Source organism: Ornithorhynchus anatinus, chromosome 6 (genome assembly GCF_004115215.2).
Source record: "Ornithorhynchus anatinus isolate Pmale09 chromosome 6, mOrnAna1.pri.v4, whole genome shotgun sequence".
NCBI classification, from domain to species: domain Eukaryota; kingdom Metazoa; phylum Chordata; class Mammalia; order Monotremata; family Ornithorhynchidae; genus Ornithorhynchus; species Ornithorhynchus anatinus.
In genome coordinates, this window is record NC_041733.1 from 25,558,655 (window position 1) to 25,576,703 (window position 18,049).

At 43.6% G+C, this 18,049-nt stretch overlaps 1 protein-coding gene and 1 long non-coding RNA gene across 2 annotated transcripts in view; one reads left to right on the forward strand and one right to left on the reverse strand.

The window, feature by feature from the left end:
* The window catches only part of LOC114812863, a 36,749-nt gene that overhangs the window by 9,044 nt on the left and 9,656 nt on the right, over positions 1–18,049 (reverse strand). Inside the window, exon 3 of the long non-coding RNA XR_003760474.2 lies at positions 8,854–8,980. This is a non-coding gene — a long non-coding RNA (uncharacterized LOC114812863). The remainder of the gene's footprint in view (positions 1–8,853; positions 8,981–18,049) is intronic.
* BRS3 (bombesin receptor subtype 3) lies at positions 8,322–16,391 on the forward strand. The gene is made up of 3 exons (XM_001514185.3): positions 8,322–8,952; positions 10,272–10,623; positions 15,745–16,391. The coding sequence occupies exons 1-3, from the start codon at positions 8,519–8,521 to the stop codon at positions 16,153–16,155; spliced, it is 1,197 nt and encodes a 398-aa protein (XP_001514235.1). The 5' UTR covers positions 8,322–8,518; the 3' UTR covers positions 16,156–16,391.

Genomic DNA, 18,049 nt, shown 5'->3' on the forward strand with positions numbered 1-18,049 from the left:
TCTGTTGTTTCTGGCTCTTACTGATTTCTCTGAATATTCTAAGGATGCTAAAGTACAGGGCAGGGGGTAGAAGTCTCAAGAGGCTGTGCCTTCCAGTTCGGACCAAGAAAGAGTTGGTACAGGGTTTCTCTCCAGAGGCCCCTCTCCTCATCCAAGGAACTTCTGGAATTTTTTCCCTCTCTAGTCTTCAGCCTGCATTAGATAGCACCTCTGAGATCTCCTCAGGCTTCTCCTCTCAGAATTGCTTTCCCACTCTCTGATTTCCCCTTTCCAGGGCAAGATTACCACAAGGGCTCTCGGGACTGGAGTCCAGGTGTCCCAGGCTAATACAGTCCCCAGCTGTGGGAGTTGTTGTCACCTGCTCCCAGTAAAAGCTGGCCAGAAATGTGGTCAGATGAAGCAAACTTTCCCCCCACACTCACTTCCCTCCCTGCAGCTCGGGGGCCAGTGAATTGGAGCTGCAGCCCTAGCTAACTGGCTCCGGAGACCTCAGGCTCGGCTTTGGGAAATCAAGAAGGGGAGAGAGTCCCCAAGACCTGCAGGGAGAGAAGAGGGGATGGAGAAGCACCCCTCACCTGTTCCCTCCTTCCATCCTACCCATCTTCCCCCATCCCCCAACCCTAGGCTGCAAGGGAGACGACCTGAACGGAGCCACACTAGCTCTGGCCCCGAGAAAGCCTCAGTTCAGCAGCCAAACATGCTAATAGCCTGGTCCGTCTGGGACAACCACATCCATTGGACTGCATGGGGATGTGAGAGGCTCCTCACTGGGCTTATATCTCGGAGCCCTGCAACTTTTTTTTTAATGGCATTTATTAAGCACTTACTATATGTCAAACATGGGGGTAGGTACAAGTTAACTAGGTTGGACACAGTCCCTGTCCAACATGGGGCTCACACTCTAAGGAAGAGGGAGAATACATATTTAATCCCCATTTTACAGCTGAGGAACCTGAAGCACAGAGAAGTTAAGTGACTTGCCAAGGTCATACAGCAAGAAATTGGCAGAGCCCAGATTAGAGGCCCAGTCTTCTGATTCCCAGGCCTGTGCTCTTTCCCCTAAGCCATGCTGCTTCTTCTGAGTGCAATTACACACACATACACACTCTCACTCTCTCTCTCTCTCTTTCGCCTGCAGTCCCAGCAGGAGAACTATCACCAGAAAATTACTTTGCGCATGTCTACCCTCTCCTAAGAAAACTCCTATGGTTGCTCATCCATCTCTGCATCAAACAAAAATGCTTTATGATCAACTTTAAACCACCCAATCAGCTTTCCCCCACTTACCTCACTTTGCTGATTTTCTATTTCAACCCAACAAGCATACTTCACTCCTCTAACCTACCTATTGTCGGTTAACCTCAACTCTCACCGTCTACTCCCAGCTCACATCCTCCCTTCTGACTGTAACGCCTTCCCCCTTTTCAGACAACACCACTCCCCACCTTCAAAGCCTTCCTAAAATCCTAACTCTTTTAAGAGGCCTTCCCTAACTAACGTCTCATCTCCCCCTCCCTATTCTCCCTCCATTCTGGATTGCCTATACACTCGGAGCTGTACCCACTAAGCACTTTGATTCCCTCCTCACTCTCATCCCCAGGGCACTTTTGCACATCCTCTTACACTCCTTACACTCCGTTGCTTCCCTTATCTGTAACTTAATATTGCCTTTCCCACTAGATTACGTCTTTGCGGACATGGATCAGGCAAATGAACTACTGTAGTCTCCTCTAAGTGCCTGGTACAGTGTTCTGCACACGGAGGTCAATAAATTAACACCACGGATTGATTAAGAGAGTGTTTATGTTAAAGGAAGGGTGAAGGAAGGGACTTTGGTGAGAAGCTCACCTACACATTGAGAAGCAGTGTGGCTCAGTGGAAAGAGCATGGGCTTGGGAGCCAGAGGTCATGGGTTTGAATCCCAGATCTGCCACTTGTCAGCTGTGTGGCTGTGGGCAAGTCACTTAACTTCTCTGTGCCTCAGTTACCTCATCTGTAAAATGGGGATGAAGATTGTGAGCCTCATGTGGGACAACCTGATTACCTTGTATACCCCAGTGCTTAGAACAGTGGTCTGCACATAGTAAGCGCTTAACAAATACCAACATACAAGACCTGGGGGTGGGGGTAAAATCAGGGTGAGGCCAGGGAGACAACTCCCATATCATATGCAGTGTGACAAAAATGATGTCACATACCACACTGAAGGGCCCTACAAAATCATTTAGTCCCAGGTCCAAAATAACAACAATAAAAATAAGAATGTTTGTTAAGTGCTTACTCTATGCCCGGCACTGTACTCTCTCCCCTCCCCATCTCTGAAATGCTTCTATTCAACCCCAACCTCCTCACCTACCTTCTTTCCCCGCGACCCACTCCCCCCAAATCTGTCCTGCTACCGCACAGATACCTCCGATCTTCTGACATCCTCCAATTCTCTAAAGGCATCAGGCCTTATTTGCTCTTCATCCCCAAACTACCTTCTCTTGATGCACAAGTCGACACCCTCCATGCTGGCCTCTGTCTCAAACTCAACCTCCTCATTTCCCTGTCCCTCTGCCAATCTCATCCCATTAATGTGCAACCCTGGATCAACTCCACAGTACACTTCTTCTGCTCTCAGGTTAGAAACAAGATTAAAAAGGTTGGACACAGTCCACATCCAACACAGGACTCACAGTCCTAATCTCCATTTTACAGAAGAGGTAACTGAGGCACAGAGAAGTGAAGTGACTTGCTCAAGGTCACAGAGCAGACAAGTGGAGGAGCCGGTCTTAGAACCCAGGTCCCCTGACTTCCCAGGTTCTTCCTCTTTCCACTGGGCCACCATGTTCCTCATTAATCTGCGGTGGGCTTAATGCAGCCCTGCCCCTCCCACATGTATCTATTTAAATAGAAGGACTAAATTATCTTCTGACCCAGACACTGAGATTCTTGGAAACAACCCAGGCGCTTTCCATTTTTCCTGTGAGATTTCCGACATTAGTCAGATTTCATTTCGGGATGCCCCGCGTCCCTTTCTTCCAGAATAATGTTCTTGCCAGGCTGATCTGTACATTTCTCTTGCCCAAGATAGATGGCTGTGAACAGAAGGCTGCATTATATTTCCTGATGGTAGCTTTCGTGGTGGGAATCTGCCTAACAATAGCGAGACTCCATTTTTCTTCCCCATCCCGGCATACCTACTTAGTCAGATAGAATTAAGCTAAAGGCTCTTGTCATTCTGATGAAATGCTGCAACATGAATCTTCTCACTATGCCTATCAGTGCAGCTGGCACCTAGTATCTTTCTACTCTCAACCTTCAAGCTAAACTGGAGAAGGTCTGGGTAAAAGGCAGTATCAGATGGAAGTCATAAGTTATGAAAGTCGTTGCATGAAAAACCTGGAAATGGTCACTTGGGAACATATCTTTAATCTTCATCACCCAACTAAGCATTTCCAGAAAAAAAAAATAAAAAGCAGAATTTTTAAACTAAATTCACACGATTCTCCTTTAATTGCCTTTAATTGTCTGTCACTCCTGACCTCCTGCTCCCCCCAACCTCACTCACAAACCTGGACAAACACTGGATCTTATCATCTCTAGTCACTTCGCAATCTCTCCCCTCCCCATCTCAGAAATCCTTCTATTCAACCCCAACCTCCTCACCTGCCTTCTCTCCCCACCACCCACTCTCCGCAAATCTGTCCTGCTACCGCACAGAGACCTCCGATCTTCTGACATCCTCCAATTCTCTAAAGGCATCAGGCCTCATATGCTCTTCATTTCCAAACTACCTTTTCTTGATGCACAAATCGACACCCTCCACGCCGGCCTCTGTCTCAAAGTCAACCTCCTCATTCTCCTGTCCCTCTGCCAATCTCATCCCGGCTCGGCCACTTGTCAGCTGTGTGACTTTGAGCAAGTCACTTAACTTCTCGGTGCCTCAGTTACCTCATCTGTAAAATGGGGATTAAGACTGTGAGCCCCACGTGGGACAACTTGATTCCGCTGTGTCTCCCCCAGTGCTTAGAACAGTGCTCGGCACGTAGTAAGCACTTAACAAATACCAACAAATACCAACATCATCATCCTATTAACCTGCAACCCTGGATCAACTCCACAGTACACTTCTTCTGCTCACACTGATCGAGCTGCAGAGCATTGTCAGTGGAAATCCAAACATCAGGCTGATCTCATCCATCTTTCAAATTCACCCTTACCTGCTTTATTTCTGCCCTCTCCTCTTCCCAGCAAAAATACCTCTACATTCTTAACGACTCCCATGCCCTATTGTCCCTGCCAGCTGTTTCGGGTGTTTAACTGAGTGCAGAACAATGTACTAAGTACTAGTGAGAGTACAGTATACCAGAGCTGGCAGACCTGTTCCCTGCCCACATAGAGCTTACAGTCTCGATGTGAAGGGGGAGGGAACTCCAGGCCAGGAGGAGGACGTGGACAAGACAGACGAGATCAAGGTACACAGTATAGTTGGCGTTAGAGGAGCAAAGTAAGCAGGCTGGGTTGTAGTAGGAGATCAGTGAGATAAGTTAGGAGGAGAGAGTGATGAAGTGATTGAGTTTTCATTCGAAAGTGGAATATTTCAATGTGCGCAGCACAGTGTTTAGTAGGAGAGTAGAATACAACAGAGATTACTTGGGAGAGTACAGTACAACAGAGTTGGTAGACGCGTTCCCGCTCAAAGAGAGCTTATAGTCTAGAGGGGGAGACAGACACTAATACAAATAAATTAATTAAGGCTGTGTACCTAAGGGCTTTGGGGCTGAGGGAGGTGTGAAAATCAAGTGCCCCTAGGGTACAGTTCCAAGCACAAGTGAAGGATGGGGGAGATTATTCATGTTAAGGGTAGTTTTCCAGCCTTAATAATTGGAATACTTGTTCTCAACTTTATTTTTCAGGGTAATTTATGACTTCAATGCCAAGAATAACCTTCCCTAATTCTCATGTACATTTTCAAGCATAAGAGTCAATAGTGGGATCCTGAGGGTGGGAGGATGGGGGGCAGGAAAGTGCTCACTTTCACTTTTGTCACCCATTGATTGTCTTCTCCATCACCTCTAATCCAACTGGTGAGAAGTTCCCCCTAGGGGTGTGGAAAGTACAAGGTTTTTGTTACACCTGATCAAGTAGGGTGGGTAAAATACAAAAGCCTCCTGAGCAATTTGCTTTATCTGACAGCTTCTCTCTCCCTTTTCTTTATTTGGTATTGAATCATCTATTAAGTTCTATTAATGACATAAACTACACACATCAAATAACACTAAGGATAACAAAGGATACGGAAAATGAAAATTTTCTAACTGGATTGTTGGTGCTCCCCATCGTCCTGCACCGCCCTCTAGCCAAACGACCAGTTCCTCTGGCTTCCCTGTCATGCCAGGCCAGTAGGCATTGCCGTTACCATTTCTAGGGTAGACACTTGGGGAGAAGGGGAGGACTGGAGTACAAAGTTCCAAAAACTACATTTGTCTGGGTGGGGCAAACCCCTTCAAAAGTCTGAGCTGCAGACTTTTTTTTTGCCCTGGGCAGATTTCAGCCAAAAATAGATACTTCCCCTGGAAAAATCCTCTCAAAAATATGCTTGCCCCATAGAGATTTAAGTTTCAGAGAGTGTTCCTGTTCAATAGGTGAAAACTCTCTTCCTCTCAAAGTGATGGCCGATTAAGCCTTCACTTCTGTGATTTGTCAAGGAAATAGCCCAACCGCTCCTTCTTAGCCAAGCCCTTTCCTCCCCATGGCCTTCCTGGCCCTCTTTCTCCACATGCTGAATTTGCCTCCCTGTTCTCCTCAACCCTAAATCAATACTTGTAACTCGTTTTTATGTTGTTGTTTTTTTTTTTCTTAATCTATAACTCCAACAGATTTAGCGGCTGCTGCCTCTTCTATCATTTCAGCCCTTTGTATGGCTGGCAATCCCCGCCTTCTGAGACTGCAGGACGGGGGCTACAGCCAGGCCTGGTTTCACCCATTTGCCCACCCTAAACTGAGGAAACATCTGTCATCTTCTCCCATTCCACATTATTTTACACTTGGAGACGCATCATAAAGTCATGAAGTCATGTCACATTATGCTCACCTTGGCATAGGGTGGACTTAAAGGAAACTTCTTGGCGCTAGTTGTCAAAGGAGCAACTCGGACTCTAGGAACCTAGAGACAATACATGTGACTCTGTGAGCCTGTCATTGGGCAGGGATTGTCTCTATCCATTGCCAAATTGTACAATCCAGGCACTTAGTACAGTGCTCTGCACATAGTAAGCGCTTAATAAATACTATCGAATGAATGAATAACCTCTTTTCTGCTAACTAAATAAAGCTAGTCCTACTCTTCCTCCCCACTGGAGTTCCACAACTTTTGTAGATTCTCCCTGAATCCTGTTCTTGATCCAGAGGCACTGCCTTCTCTGCTCAGGTCCTTGTTCACTCAGGTGTTGCCTGTAATTTAGGAAGGGGGAAACTGGGCACTTTCAAATTTTCAAGTGCCTCTGTCCCATGGTCAACTTCGGGGTTGCACCCAGAACAGTGTCCCCAGAGGTTGGCAAGCTCCCTTACTACCTGCATGGAATCAGATCATGGTGGGAGGTGCTCAAAGCATGTGGCAGCAGTGAGGAACGGTGGGTGGGGGACTGTCCTGTGTTCTCCATCCTTTTCTGCTCCCCAAGTTTGCAGACCTGGAAGGGGGGGACTATTGCTGTCGAAGGGGCCAGAGCAGCTGGCAGGGCAGAAGGAGTAGGAACAATGAGGTCATTCATTCATTCATTCATTCATTCATTCACTAGTATTCATTGAGCGCTTACTATGTGCAGAGCACTGTACTAAGCACTTGGAATGGACAATTCGGCAACAGAGACAATCCCTGCCCAGTGACGGGCCCACAGTCTAATTGGGGGAGACAGGCGGCAGAGCAAAACAGAACGAAACAAAAACAAGACAACATTATCACAATAAACAGAACCAAGGTACTTCAGGTAGAAGCTGTAGAAAAAAAAATAAAAGGTACAAGAATAAATATGGAATAGAAGGAGATTCATGGAGGCCAGGAAGATAAGTTCTTGGCGCAGGGAGAATCTACAAAGGTTATGGAAGTCCACTGGGGAGGAAGAGTATGACTAGCTTTATTTAGCTAGCAGAAAAGAGGTCACATTTAATGTCTGAGGTTCTTAGGGCAGCCAAATTTGCTCCTTCAACCGCTAACTGCAAGAAGTTTCCTTTGAGTCCACCTTATGTCAGAAATCCCAGCTGTGTCATTTGCCTGCTGGGTGATCTTGGGTAAGTCACTTCACTTCTCTGTGCCTTAGTCTCCTCATCTGTGAAATGGGGAGTCGACACCTGTTCTCTCTCTTACTTAGACTGCGAAAAATGTGTGGGACAGAAACTGGATCTGATTCGATTACCCTGTATCTATCCCAGTGCTTGGTACAGTGCTTGACACATGGTGAGTGCTTAACAAATTCCACAAGCATTAGTGTGATTATTATGATTAAATGCCCCTTCTTCAGCACACCCGAGCCTTCCCTGGAATGTACCAGTGTCCCCTGAGTCCTGCACATACATTGGGATTGCCTACCTCATATCCAGATGCTTTCTCCAGCAATGGTGGGACCTGGGCCCATGACCTTTGAGGTTACCTTTGGCCGTTGGAAACAGTGCCCTACCCCCATACTCCCAGATACAAACGAGCCCTGTGGCAGCCGTTTCACAGTAGAAAAAATTGATGCTGTTAGAAACCTATCCCAGGTTACCTATTATTCAGAGGCAAAACTAGGAACCAAACCAAGGTGCTAAAAAGGCAATACAAAGCATATATGATTTGAGGCAAAAGTAATGATTTAGGATCCCTAAGGATGTCTAAATCTCCGCTCTGTTGGCTTGGAGAAGATGCTTAAGTTATACTATACTAACTTTATTATAATGCCAATGATTTCTTATTTCGGTCTGATATTAAATCCAGAGGATAAATTAAAGTTTGTGCTCCAGGAGGGACTCAAGTTGGTTTATAATTCAAAAGAAAACTATTTTAAAATCCCATGACTGTACATCAATAAGTTTCTTTCATCAAAAACATAGATTTACAACGTCCATGCGAGTTCTTAATGGTTAGCTATGGAAAGAACTCCTCCAAAAAAGTAAAAAATATCGCTCAATATTATGTAGTTATTCACAAGATTCCCCAACAGGGGAAAAAAAGTGACTGCAGAGAATATTGTTAAGATCCCCTTACCCTCCCTTTCTCTCTGTCACTAAAATACCAGTAAAGAATCTTCCACCTCCCACGCTATTCTGTGCTGGAATTGTGCATATAAATCCAAAGCATTCTAGGTGGCTCAGAAAAACTGGGGGGAAAAAGTATTGTGTCATAGTGGATTTTGCTCTGTAACTGTTCCATTTCATTCTACTTGTTTTCTACTAAGTGGTTATCGGTCTGTAGGTATATTCATCGGTTCTTCTGTGAACCTGGCAGAAGACTCTGAACCTGGCAGAAGACACTCAGAAGGTTCAGACACCTTTGGAGAAAATGTCAGAAGTGCAGCTACAGTCTCCTAATTGGACTTCCTATTCAATCACAAATGGCATGGTGACATCAAGATCTATTATTGTCAATGACACCTTAAATCAAGGATGGACTGAAGACACCTTTCTGGGACTGGAAATACTGTGCACAATTTATGTGACTTACGCTGTGATTATTTCAGTGGGGCTCCTTGGAAATGCCATACTCATCAAAGTGTTTTTCAAGATCAAGTCAATGCAAACTGTTCCCAATATTTTCATAACCAGCCTGGCGGTGGGAGATCTCCTGCTACTGTTAACTTGTGTGCCGGTGGACGCGACGCGTTATACTGTGGATACCTGGCTGTTCGGAAGAACCGGATGCAAGCTGCTCTCGTTTATCCAGCTAACTTCTGTCGGAGTGTCTGTGTTCACGCTAACTGCTCTCAGTGCTGACAGGTTGGTCTTCATTTTCAGTCATGTCTCTCTGGAGTGGAGGAAGGCACAAGAAAGAAAAATTTTCCCACTGCATCAATTAGCTAGTCTTTTTTTTTTCCATATAAATAAATTGCAGTTAAGGAAAAAAGCAATTGGTATTTCCTGGAAAATTTTAAAAATCAAATATTCAAATGATTAGGCTGCATTCTAGGAAAACGTGGAACAATATGCGCTTTTTAGATGAACCATTTTGAAAACATTCATTAACTATAATTGATTATTTGAAGTGAAACTAAAAATAGATAGTGTTTTCAAAGCACTCAATGGACAGATAGGGAGATATAAAAAATATTCAGGATGTACTTTGTACATCAGTGTCCTCTAGTGGTCCGTTGTAGTTGGTGCCAATGAACATGAGTAAAATTGGCTGCGGATTCATTGCTTATCATTATTATCATTAATAATATTATTAATGTTGGTATTTGTTAAGCGCTTACTATGTGCCAAGCACTGTTCTAAGAGCTGGGGTAGATACAAGGTCATCAGGTTGTCCTACGTGGGGCTCACAGTCTTCATCCCCAACCTTATTACTTGAGAGACTGCAAAGGAATTGTGTAAGATTAATTTATTAATTATCTGTAATTTTTGACACTTAAAGGTAGTACGATTTTCTGTTTCCCAGAGCACAATGTGATACGCCACCTAAACTGAATTTGCTTTCTCTCCGGTTGTCATCTTGGTTCCTACAGACAGAAATTCAACTGAGTTAGCCTCCGTCGACAAAAGCACACAAAGGTTGTCACTTGGTAGGAGCGGTGTCAAATCAGGGCTAAACATTTTTATTATCAGTCCTTCACGTTTCTGTTTTAATTGAGCTGAAAAGTCTTTTAAAAAAATATTTCATATAAACCTTCATTTAAAGTGGTCCATAACATCGGCACCCAACTGTAAATGACAGCCACTGCTTCAGAAAGACTGGGAGAGGGAACAAGACCAGTATATTACTGTCAATTATATATATTACCTGTTATTATATTATTATAGCATTATCATTTATTTGGAGCTCCTGAACCAATACAGATTCATTAACTCACCCACCTACACCTAAAAATATATCTTCGCTCTTGATGAGGAATCTATTCAATTCTAAAATTGTAAACTTGGATTATTCATGTCATAGGACAGCTAAAAGAAAAAGTGATCTCGCTAGGTACGAGAACTCACTTGGGGTATAATTTATCTAGGTGATGTCTACTCAAAAAAATACCATCACGGGTGTCAAAAGGTGAATGTTCTACAGTACGTTTCTTCTGACTTTCTGACTGTACTTGTGTTTCCAGATACAAGGCGATAGTTAAACCCCTGGAATTGCAGGCTTCTGATGCAGTCCTGAAGACCTGTGGGAAGGCTGGCTGCATCTGGCTGCTCTCAATGGTATTTGCCCTCCCCGAGGCCGTATTTTCAGATGTATACCCATTCAGCGGCCCTGAGAAAAACGAGTCTTTTGAAACATGTGCCCCTTACCCTGCCTCTGAAAAGATATTGCAAGAGGCCCATTCTCTGATTTGCTTCTTGGTGTTCTACATTATTCCCCTCTCTATCATCTCTGTCTACTATTTTCTTATCGCCAGAGCTCTGTACAAAAGTACTTTCGACATTCCTTCTGAGGATCATGGTCATGCCCGCAAACAGGTAGGTAATAGTGAGACGTGAACATGCGTATAACTTGCAGGGGCTAATGGAAACTGAACGCATGGAGCCCAAGTTCAGTCACTTCACTTCTCTGTGCCTCAGTTCCCTCATCTGAAAAATGGAGATTAAGACCAGGAGTCTCAAATGGGACAGGGACTGTGTCCAACTTGATGAGTTTGTATCTACCCCAGCACTGAGTTCGGTGCCTGGCACATAGTGAGCACTTAACAAATACCATTTAAAAAAGTTGGGATGCACATTTCTGTCACTGCATATTTTAGCTAAATGGAAAGATTGTTTTCACTCAGCAAAACAACCAAGTACATCAGGAGAGCATTAAAGCGATATGAACAGACACTAAAAAATGTTTCTCGTACAGCCTCAGGGAGAGCTTTCTTAGGGGACAGACGTTTTCTCTGGGTAAAAATTACAAGCTTAGTGGTCCTGATGAATTAAAAGCCAAGACATCATTATTCTATCTCTGCTTCTACTGTTGCCTTACTATGGGACCCCAGGCTGGCCATTTAGTGTCACTATGCTAGAGTTCCTCTATCTCTGAAATGAGACAGAAGAACAACATTGGCCAGCAGGCAGAAACTGTTGGAACTGAAACTCCCGGACCCACAGACAGGGCTGACTTTGGGCTTTTGGATGCTTGAAAGCAAGGGAAAAAAATTACCCTCTATTTCCTCATTCCATATGACATCACACAGATATCCTTTCAACCCCCCGAGCCTATACTGTTTCTGAGAGAGGACCCCTGATCCACCCCACTCAATTTGCTCCAGAGCCTTTGCATATCGCTCCCAAGTCCACTAGGCCTGGGTACCACTAACATTGAGTCTCTCAGCCTTCCCTGCCATCGGCAAGTTCACCGGACAGAAAAATATCCTATTTTATCATGGTAGTGGGAGGCGGCATGGCTTGGTGGAAAGAACACGGGAACTGAGAGTCAGGAGACATGGATTGTAGCCCCCAGTTCTGCCACTTAGCTGCTGTGGGACTTTAGGCAAATCACTTGGCTTTTCTCTGCCTTTGTTTCCTCATGTGTAAAAGGGGAATAAAATGCCTTTCTCCCTCTCAGACAGTTGGACTGAGGTGGTGTCTGAATTGATTACCCTGCATCTATCAGTGGAATTTATTGAGTGCTTACTATGTGCAGAGTACTGTTCTAAGTGCTGGGGAGAGTACAGTAGAACAGAATTAGCAGACACAGAGCCTGCCCATAATGAACCCATAGCATAATGTTTGGTATATACTAATAAATTCCATCATTATTGCTAAGTCCAGCACATAGGACATATGAAGCGCTCCAGGCAGATCAATCAGTGTCAGTCAATGGTACTTATTGAGCTCTTATTATGTGCAGAGCACTATACTAAGCACTTTTATTCATTCAATAGTATTTATTGAGCGCTTACTATGTGCAGAGCACTGTACTAAGCGCTTGGAATGAACAAGTTGGCAACAGATAGAGACAGTCCCTGCCGTTTGATGGGCTTACAGTCTAATCGGGGGAGACGGACAGACAAGAACAATGGCAATAAATAGAGTCGAGGGGAAGAACATCTCGTAAAAACAATGGCAACTAAACAGAATCAAGGCGATATACATTTCATTAACAAAATAAATAGGGTAATGAAAATATATACAGTTGAGCGGACGAGTACAGTGCCGAGGGGATGGGAAGGGAGAGGGGGAGGAGCAGAGGGAAATGGGGGGAAAAGAGGGTTAAGCTGGGGAGAGGTGAAGGGGGGGTGGTAGAGGGTAGGGAGGGTAGGTGGTAGAAGCACACCTATTGTGTGCAGGGGTCTACACTGACTGCCTACTGTGCACTACTGAAAGTACTGTTTACATGCATTCTATGTGCAGAAAACTGCATTAAGTGGCTACTATGTGGAGAGCACTCTACCGGACACTGGAGAACAACAATAGAAGAGCCACAGTATTTCGGGCTTTGCCATGGCTCTGTTTATTTGCAACCCCTGGTTTCTCTATCTCACTTGGGAGAGTAATGAGAGGACTTTCACTAGAAATCTTGAGGACCTCATCTAAAACCTTTTCTGCTCTGACTTAAGGTGCCACTGCCTAACTGGGATTTCATTCATTCATTCATTCAATAGTATTTATTGAGCGCTTACTATGTGCAGAGCACTCTACTAAGTGCTTGAAATGGACAATTCGGCAACAGAGACAATCCCTGCCCACTAACGGGCAGCTGGCCACAGGCAGAGGTGGCTATATTCCTTTCCCCTGAGGCTAAAAGGAGTTTGGCACTCATTCATTCAATCGTATTTAGTGAGTGCTTACTGTGTGCAGAGCACTGTACTGAACAGAGGAGGGGAGCGATAACAGCAAAGCCAAGAAGGTGGTGGGGGTGGCTACTCAGAGTTCTGTGAAGTAGCAGGGAGTTCCCAACCATCTCCAAGTGCTGCCCGGCATAAGCCTGAATCCTGGCAGCGTCTTGAGCAGCTGCAGAACAGCTACTGTTTAGTGGCCTAGTGGATACAGCATGGTCCTGGGAGTCAGAATGACCTGGGTTCTGAAGCCGGCTCTGTCACTTGTCTGCTGTGTGACCTTGGATGAGTCACTTTACTACTCTGTGCCTCAGTTCCCTCATTTGTAAAACTTTCCAACTTTCTATCTACCCCAGCGCTTAATACAGTGACGGCCAATAGGAAGTACTTAACAAATACCATTTCTTTAAAAAAGCTGAAGACCGTGCTTCTCATGGTTTTGAGTGAAAATCCTCGCACCTTCCTGGAACATTTCTAGGCCAATAAGTCATGGGTGCTGGATTTAGCCATTTGGGCGGGAAATGGGAGAAAGCAGAGAGGGGCTAGTAATGAGTATTATCAAGATAAACATTTCTATCCCCTGCTGATCCCTCTCCCTGATAACAGGCAAGCTTGGTATGGGCTGCTATCTGTATCTACGCCTGGGTGTTTCCGTTTGGGTGCCGTCTCCCCTAGATGTCTCCACCTGTCTCCATTCTCAGTCACTCTATCTCTGATTCCCTTTCTGTGTCTTGGTCTCCCCTTCCTGCCCTTTTCTCTCCCTCCCGTCCTCACTGAAAGTTCCACCCACACTCCCTCCAGAAAAAATACAGCCCATTACTTCTAGTTGATACTTGGAGATCTGAAATGCTTTGGGAGAGAAAGATAACGACCTTGAGCTGCACACCTGGTGAATGGAGGGGCCCCTGACATTTTAAAACGGAAACTGGACACTCACATCACATCACATCACTGTGGGTAGAGAGCACAGAGGAAGGGTAAAGCAAAAGTGCTGGGAAGAAGCAAAATCTATTTTAAAGCCAAATTTCAACTTAAGGCTAGACAGAGACAATAGAAGGAAAAACCCTGTGAATAACCAACCACTTGATGACTTCTCCAGAATGCTCGAGTCCCCAGGTGGCTTTTGGAGTTTGCTTCCGCTTTGCTCCAGGCCCCTGGCTTCCCTCCATGCTAGGAAATCTCCTGCACTGCATCTTTTCTCTCTTCTCCCCGCCACCAGCCTGTCTTTCTAGAAGTCCTCCTGCCACTGGGCAGAGGAGAAGGGAACTTTGTAAGTGTCAGAAGCCGGAGGACATTCAGGCATTTGCCTCATTTGTACATCTACCCCTGGCCCTGGATATGCTAGCGACGTTACCCAGGACTATGAATCCACAGAAGCCGTGCCCTTGGAAATTTTCGCCTAAAGCCTTGGTATCCTGGAAACATTTCCAAGCTGATGGTTGTAGCTGATGGATGGTTATTCTTTAAGTAAAGATAACCCACTTTACTGCCTAATGGCCAAAAGATTTTCATCTAACTGGAGGACAGAGGTAAATAATACACTGTACTTCCCCTCCCCCTGCCACCACCTGACGCCAAATATCTTTGACACAGTGTAAAGGGAACTTCTTATTGGAAAAATCCACTTTAGAAAACTACTCTTTCGATAGGAAAAAAGGGAATGCTTTCTGACCTCTTCATTTAACTTCCTTTTGATTCCCAAATATTCATGGAGTTAATGCATGGTTTTTGTTTTGTTGGTTTTTTGATGTCCTATTGCGACTTTTAATGGTACTGTATGTGAAATTTGGCACTATACTGTAAAGCAAAAAGAGCATTCTGCAGAACTCATATATCCTCATGATTCAGTAAAGTCTTGATATATAATCTATTAACTTATGTATATCAAGTTGGCTTTTCTGGGCAGTACAGGTAGTTTGCACACTTGGGGCCTGCAACATGCTGTGGGGGGAACAATAGCCTCGACTAGTAAAAGGCAGATGAGGCACACAGTACACACAAAGGCAACACAACGATTTACAGAGCCGTTTATGTGCAGGTCCTGCTGGCTATTCATGAAATCATGATGTTCAAACGGAAAACTTTCTGATGTGGAAACCGGTAATGTAGAGGTTGCTTTTTAGTGAGGGATACTGTAGAACTAACATTTATTATATCACTGTATTTAGGAATAGCTAAAACTGTATATATTTGAAGGGTTGCAGATTTCAGCTTTCAGTACATTCTATTCCGCTTCTCTCAACTGGAAAACAAACATTCCAACTAAACCATCAGGAAAATGTACATGGGTTTAAAAACTGAGAAAAATAAGCTTTTATAAACTATCAGTTAATATGGATCAGAGATGTCTCCATTTTCAAAGGTTTTCTGAAATCCCACCTCCTCCTCTCCTTTTTTCCTCCTATCTATAAATTGTTCTGTCCCTGTCACTCCCTTTAGATTGCACTGACCCAAGTCATTCATACAGAGCTTGGCCCAAAGTAGGCATTCAATAAATTATATCGATCAATTGATATATAATGTACAGTTGTATATTAATTTCCTTCCTTTCTGAATGTATACTGTGCATTCAATATTTTACTGTGCACATTGTCTTAATCCTAAACCCGTGAATGTTAAGCTTATGGTTCATTAACAAGGAAGAATTTTTAAAACGTCTCACCATTTCAAAAACTCTATAAAAGCTTCAAATTCGTTCAGGAGCGGTAACTAAGTGGCTAAATGAAAGAAACGACATTTTAGTAAATCACGACTACCAAGTAAACATGCTCTCCTCAGTCTCTTCCAGCCATCTAATTTCTTCTCCTTTCTTTTTTCTTGATAGATTGAATCCCGCAAAAGAGTTGCCAAAACAGTGTTAGTTCTGGTGGGTTTGTTTGCTTTTTGCTGGCTACCTAATCACATACTGTACTTGTATCGCTCCTTCACGTATCACTCTTCTGTAGATTCCTCTTCCTTTCATCTTACTGCCACCATTTCCTCGCGGGCTCTGGCTTTCAGCAATTCCTGTGTAAACCCCTTCGCTCTATACTGGCTAAGTACAACCTTCCGACAACATTTTAAGAAACAGGTTTTTTGTTTTAAGTCAAAGCTACCCATACGCCCTCCCAGTGTCACCAATGGCAATATAATGACGTCAGGGTTTGCTTCGGGAACTGGGGGCACCCGAGTCTCCGAAGTAAGTGTGACCTTACTTTCTGATTATAGCTCAAAGAACGAAGATGTTAGTGTGTAGATTGCAGCTCCAAAAACAAAACAACAAAAAAAACATGAAATAAATGCCACTGATTGATTGATCACCATTGGTTGAAAGAACGGACACTGTGTAATTTCCACTAACTCTTTGGAAATGCTTTTCTTGAACCAGGAGATGTGGTGGTCAAATTACTTGGTGGTCTTGGCATAGATTCTGTTCCTGTAAATACAAGTGAGAAGCAGCATGGAAAGAGCACGGGCTTTGGAGTCAGAGGGCATGGGTTCAAATCCCAGCTCAGCCATTTGTCAGCTGTGTGACTTTGGGCAAGTCACTTAACTTCTCGGTGCCTCAGTTACCTCATCTGTAAAATGGGGATTAAGACTGTGAGCTCCACGTGGGACAACCTGATTCCCTTGTGTCTACCCCAGCGCTTAGAACAGTGCTCGGCACATAGTAAGCGCTTAGCAAATACCAATATTATTTTTATTAAGTGAGGTTATGGTACTAAGCAGTATTATAGTGTTTAACACAAATCAAAACAAACTGCTCATTTAATTAAAGAAAGCATAGAACAGAAAAGTGAGCAGGAAAAGAGGTGAAGAATGTTGCCTAGGCAAGTAAAACCATTGGTGGATGTGAAATAAACAGCAAAAAAAATGCATTGAGGCTATAGGGGAGCTTCGACTTTCAGCTTCACCTAGCAAGTTGCTAATTCTGTGTTTGAAAAATTGTATTAATATGCAAGGAAAATTTACTTGGAACTATAAGTCACATTGCAAATGCAATCTTTACCTTTTGTCACTGAATTTAACAACAGCTTTGGATAAAAAACAAAAAACAGTACTCGGAATTCTATGAAATATATAAATGATATGTAATAGGCTAATATATATATCATATTTCTATATTAATTCTCACAGGCATGAAATTATGACCCAATGTTTTGAATTTCTGTTCTACAGCTTGGGGGCACCAACTTAGTTCTGCCTTCACCATACATGTGTGGAGTTCTGACAATTCCCTTGCATGGTATTTATGTTTCTTTAATTAAAAAAAAAAGTTCCTTACAAAATGTTAGACCAGAAAAGGCTTCTCTTTTCCTGCCTGCTGTACAGTGCCTGGCACACAGTAAACACTCAATAAGAATCACTGATTGATCAATTTTCCATCATTCTCTATTCTATAACACTAGAATAAAGTGTAAAGGATATGAGTACATGGGAGTATGTACATGAAAATGAGGTACAGAAATGTAAAATGTTGAACAAAGATGGGAAAAAAATCTGTTTTATCAGATATTTACTTCAGCATTCCTCATTTCTTCCATTTACATTTATTCTGAAGAGGGAAGCTCCATGCCTCTATGACTTAAATTAGCAGTCGAAAACTCCAGCAATACATTCTGCTCTAACTCTAAGATTTTCCTGGACAGCCTATTTACAACACATTCCAGGTGATATGGTATAAAACATAATCATCAATCAATCAATCAATGGTACTTATTGAGTGCTTACTGTGTGCAGAGCACTGTTCTAAATGCTCGGGAGAGAACAGTACCCGACCACAATGACACTACACCTAGAATATCTATATTCTTCCTGAATTTTCACTTAATTTTATCACTAACGTTCTTGGGACGAAGGTCTGCGACTGGCAACCACTTCTGGTATATGCCTTTGTTGCCCTGGGCAATTCTAAACTAACAAATGAGCATTTTATTCAGAACCTGATTTTTCAATAAATCAAGGGTATTTAGTGAGGGCTTACTGTGTGAAGAGCACTGTATTAAACGCTTGGGAAAGTACAGCCCAACAGTTGGTAGATGTGATTCGTGCCATCAATTTATGAGCATTGTTATCATATGCTCCAATGTGTTTCCAGAATTAAAATCTTGGATACTTTCTTGCCCCTCCAATAGGCCTATATTTGCAAA

Excerpts from the sequence above, each read along its gene's own strand:
- BRS3 (XM_001514185.3), top strand. The coding sequence starts at position 8,519 with ATGTCAGAAGTGCAGCTACAGTCTCCTAATTGGACTTCCTATTCAATC. Across the intron at positions 8,953-10,271 it reads ACTGCTCTCAGTGCTGACAG|ATACAAGGCGATAGTTAAAC; the intron begins GTTGGTCTTCAT and ends TTGTGTTTCCAG. Across the intron at positions 10,624-15,744 it reads ATGGTCATGCCCGCAAACAG|ATTGAATCCCGCAAAAGAGT; the intron begins GTAGGTAATAGT and ends TTTTCTTGATAG.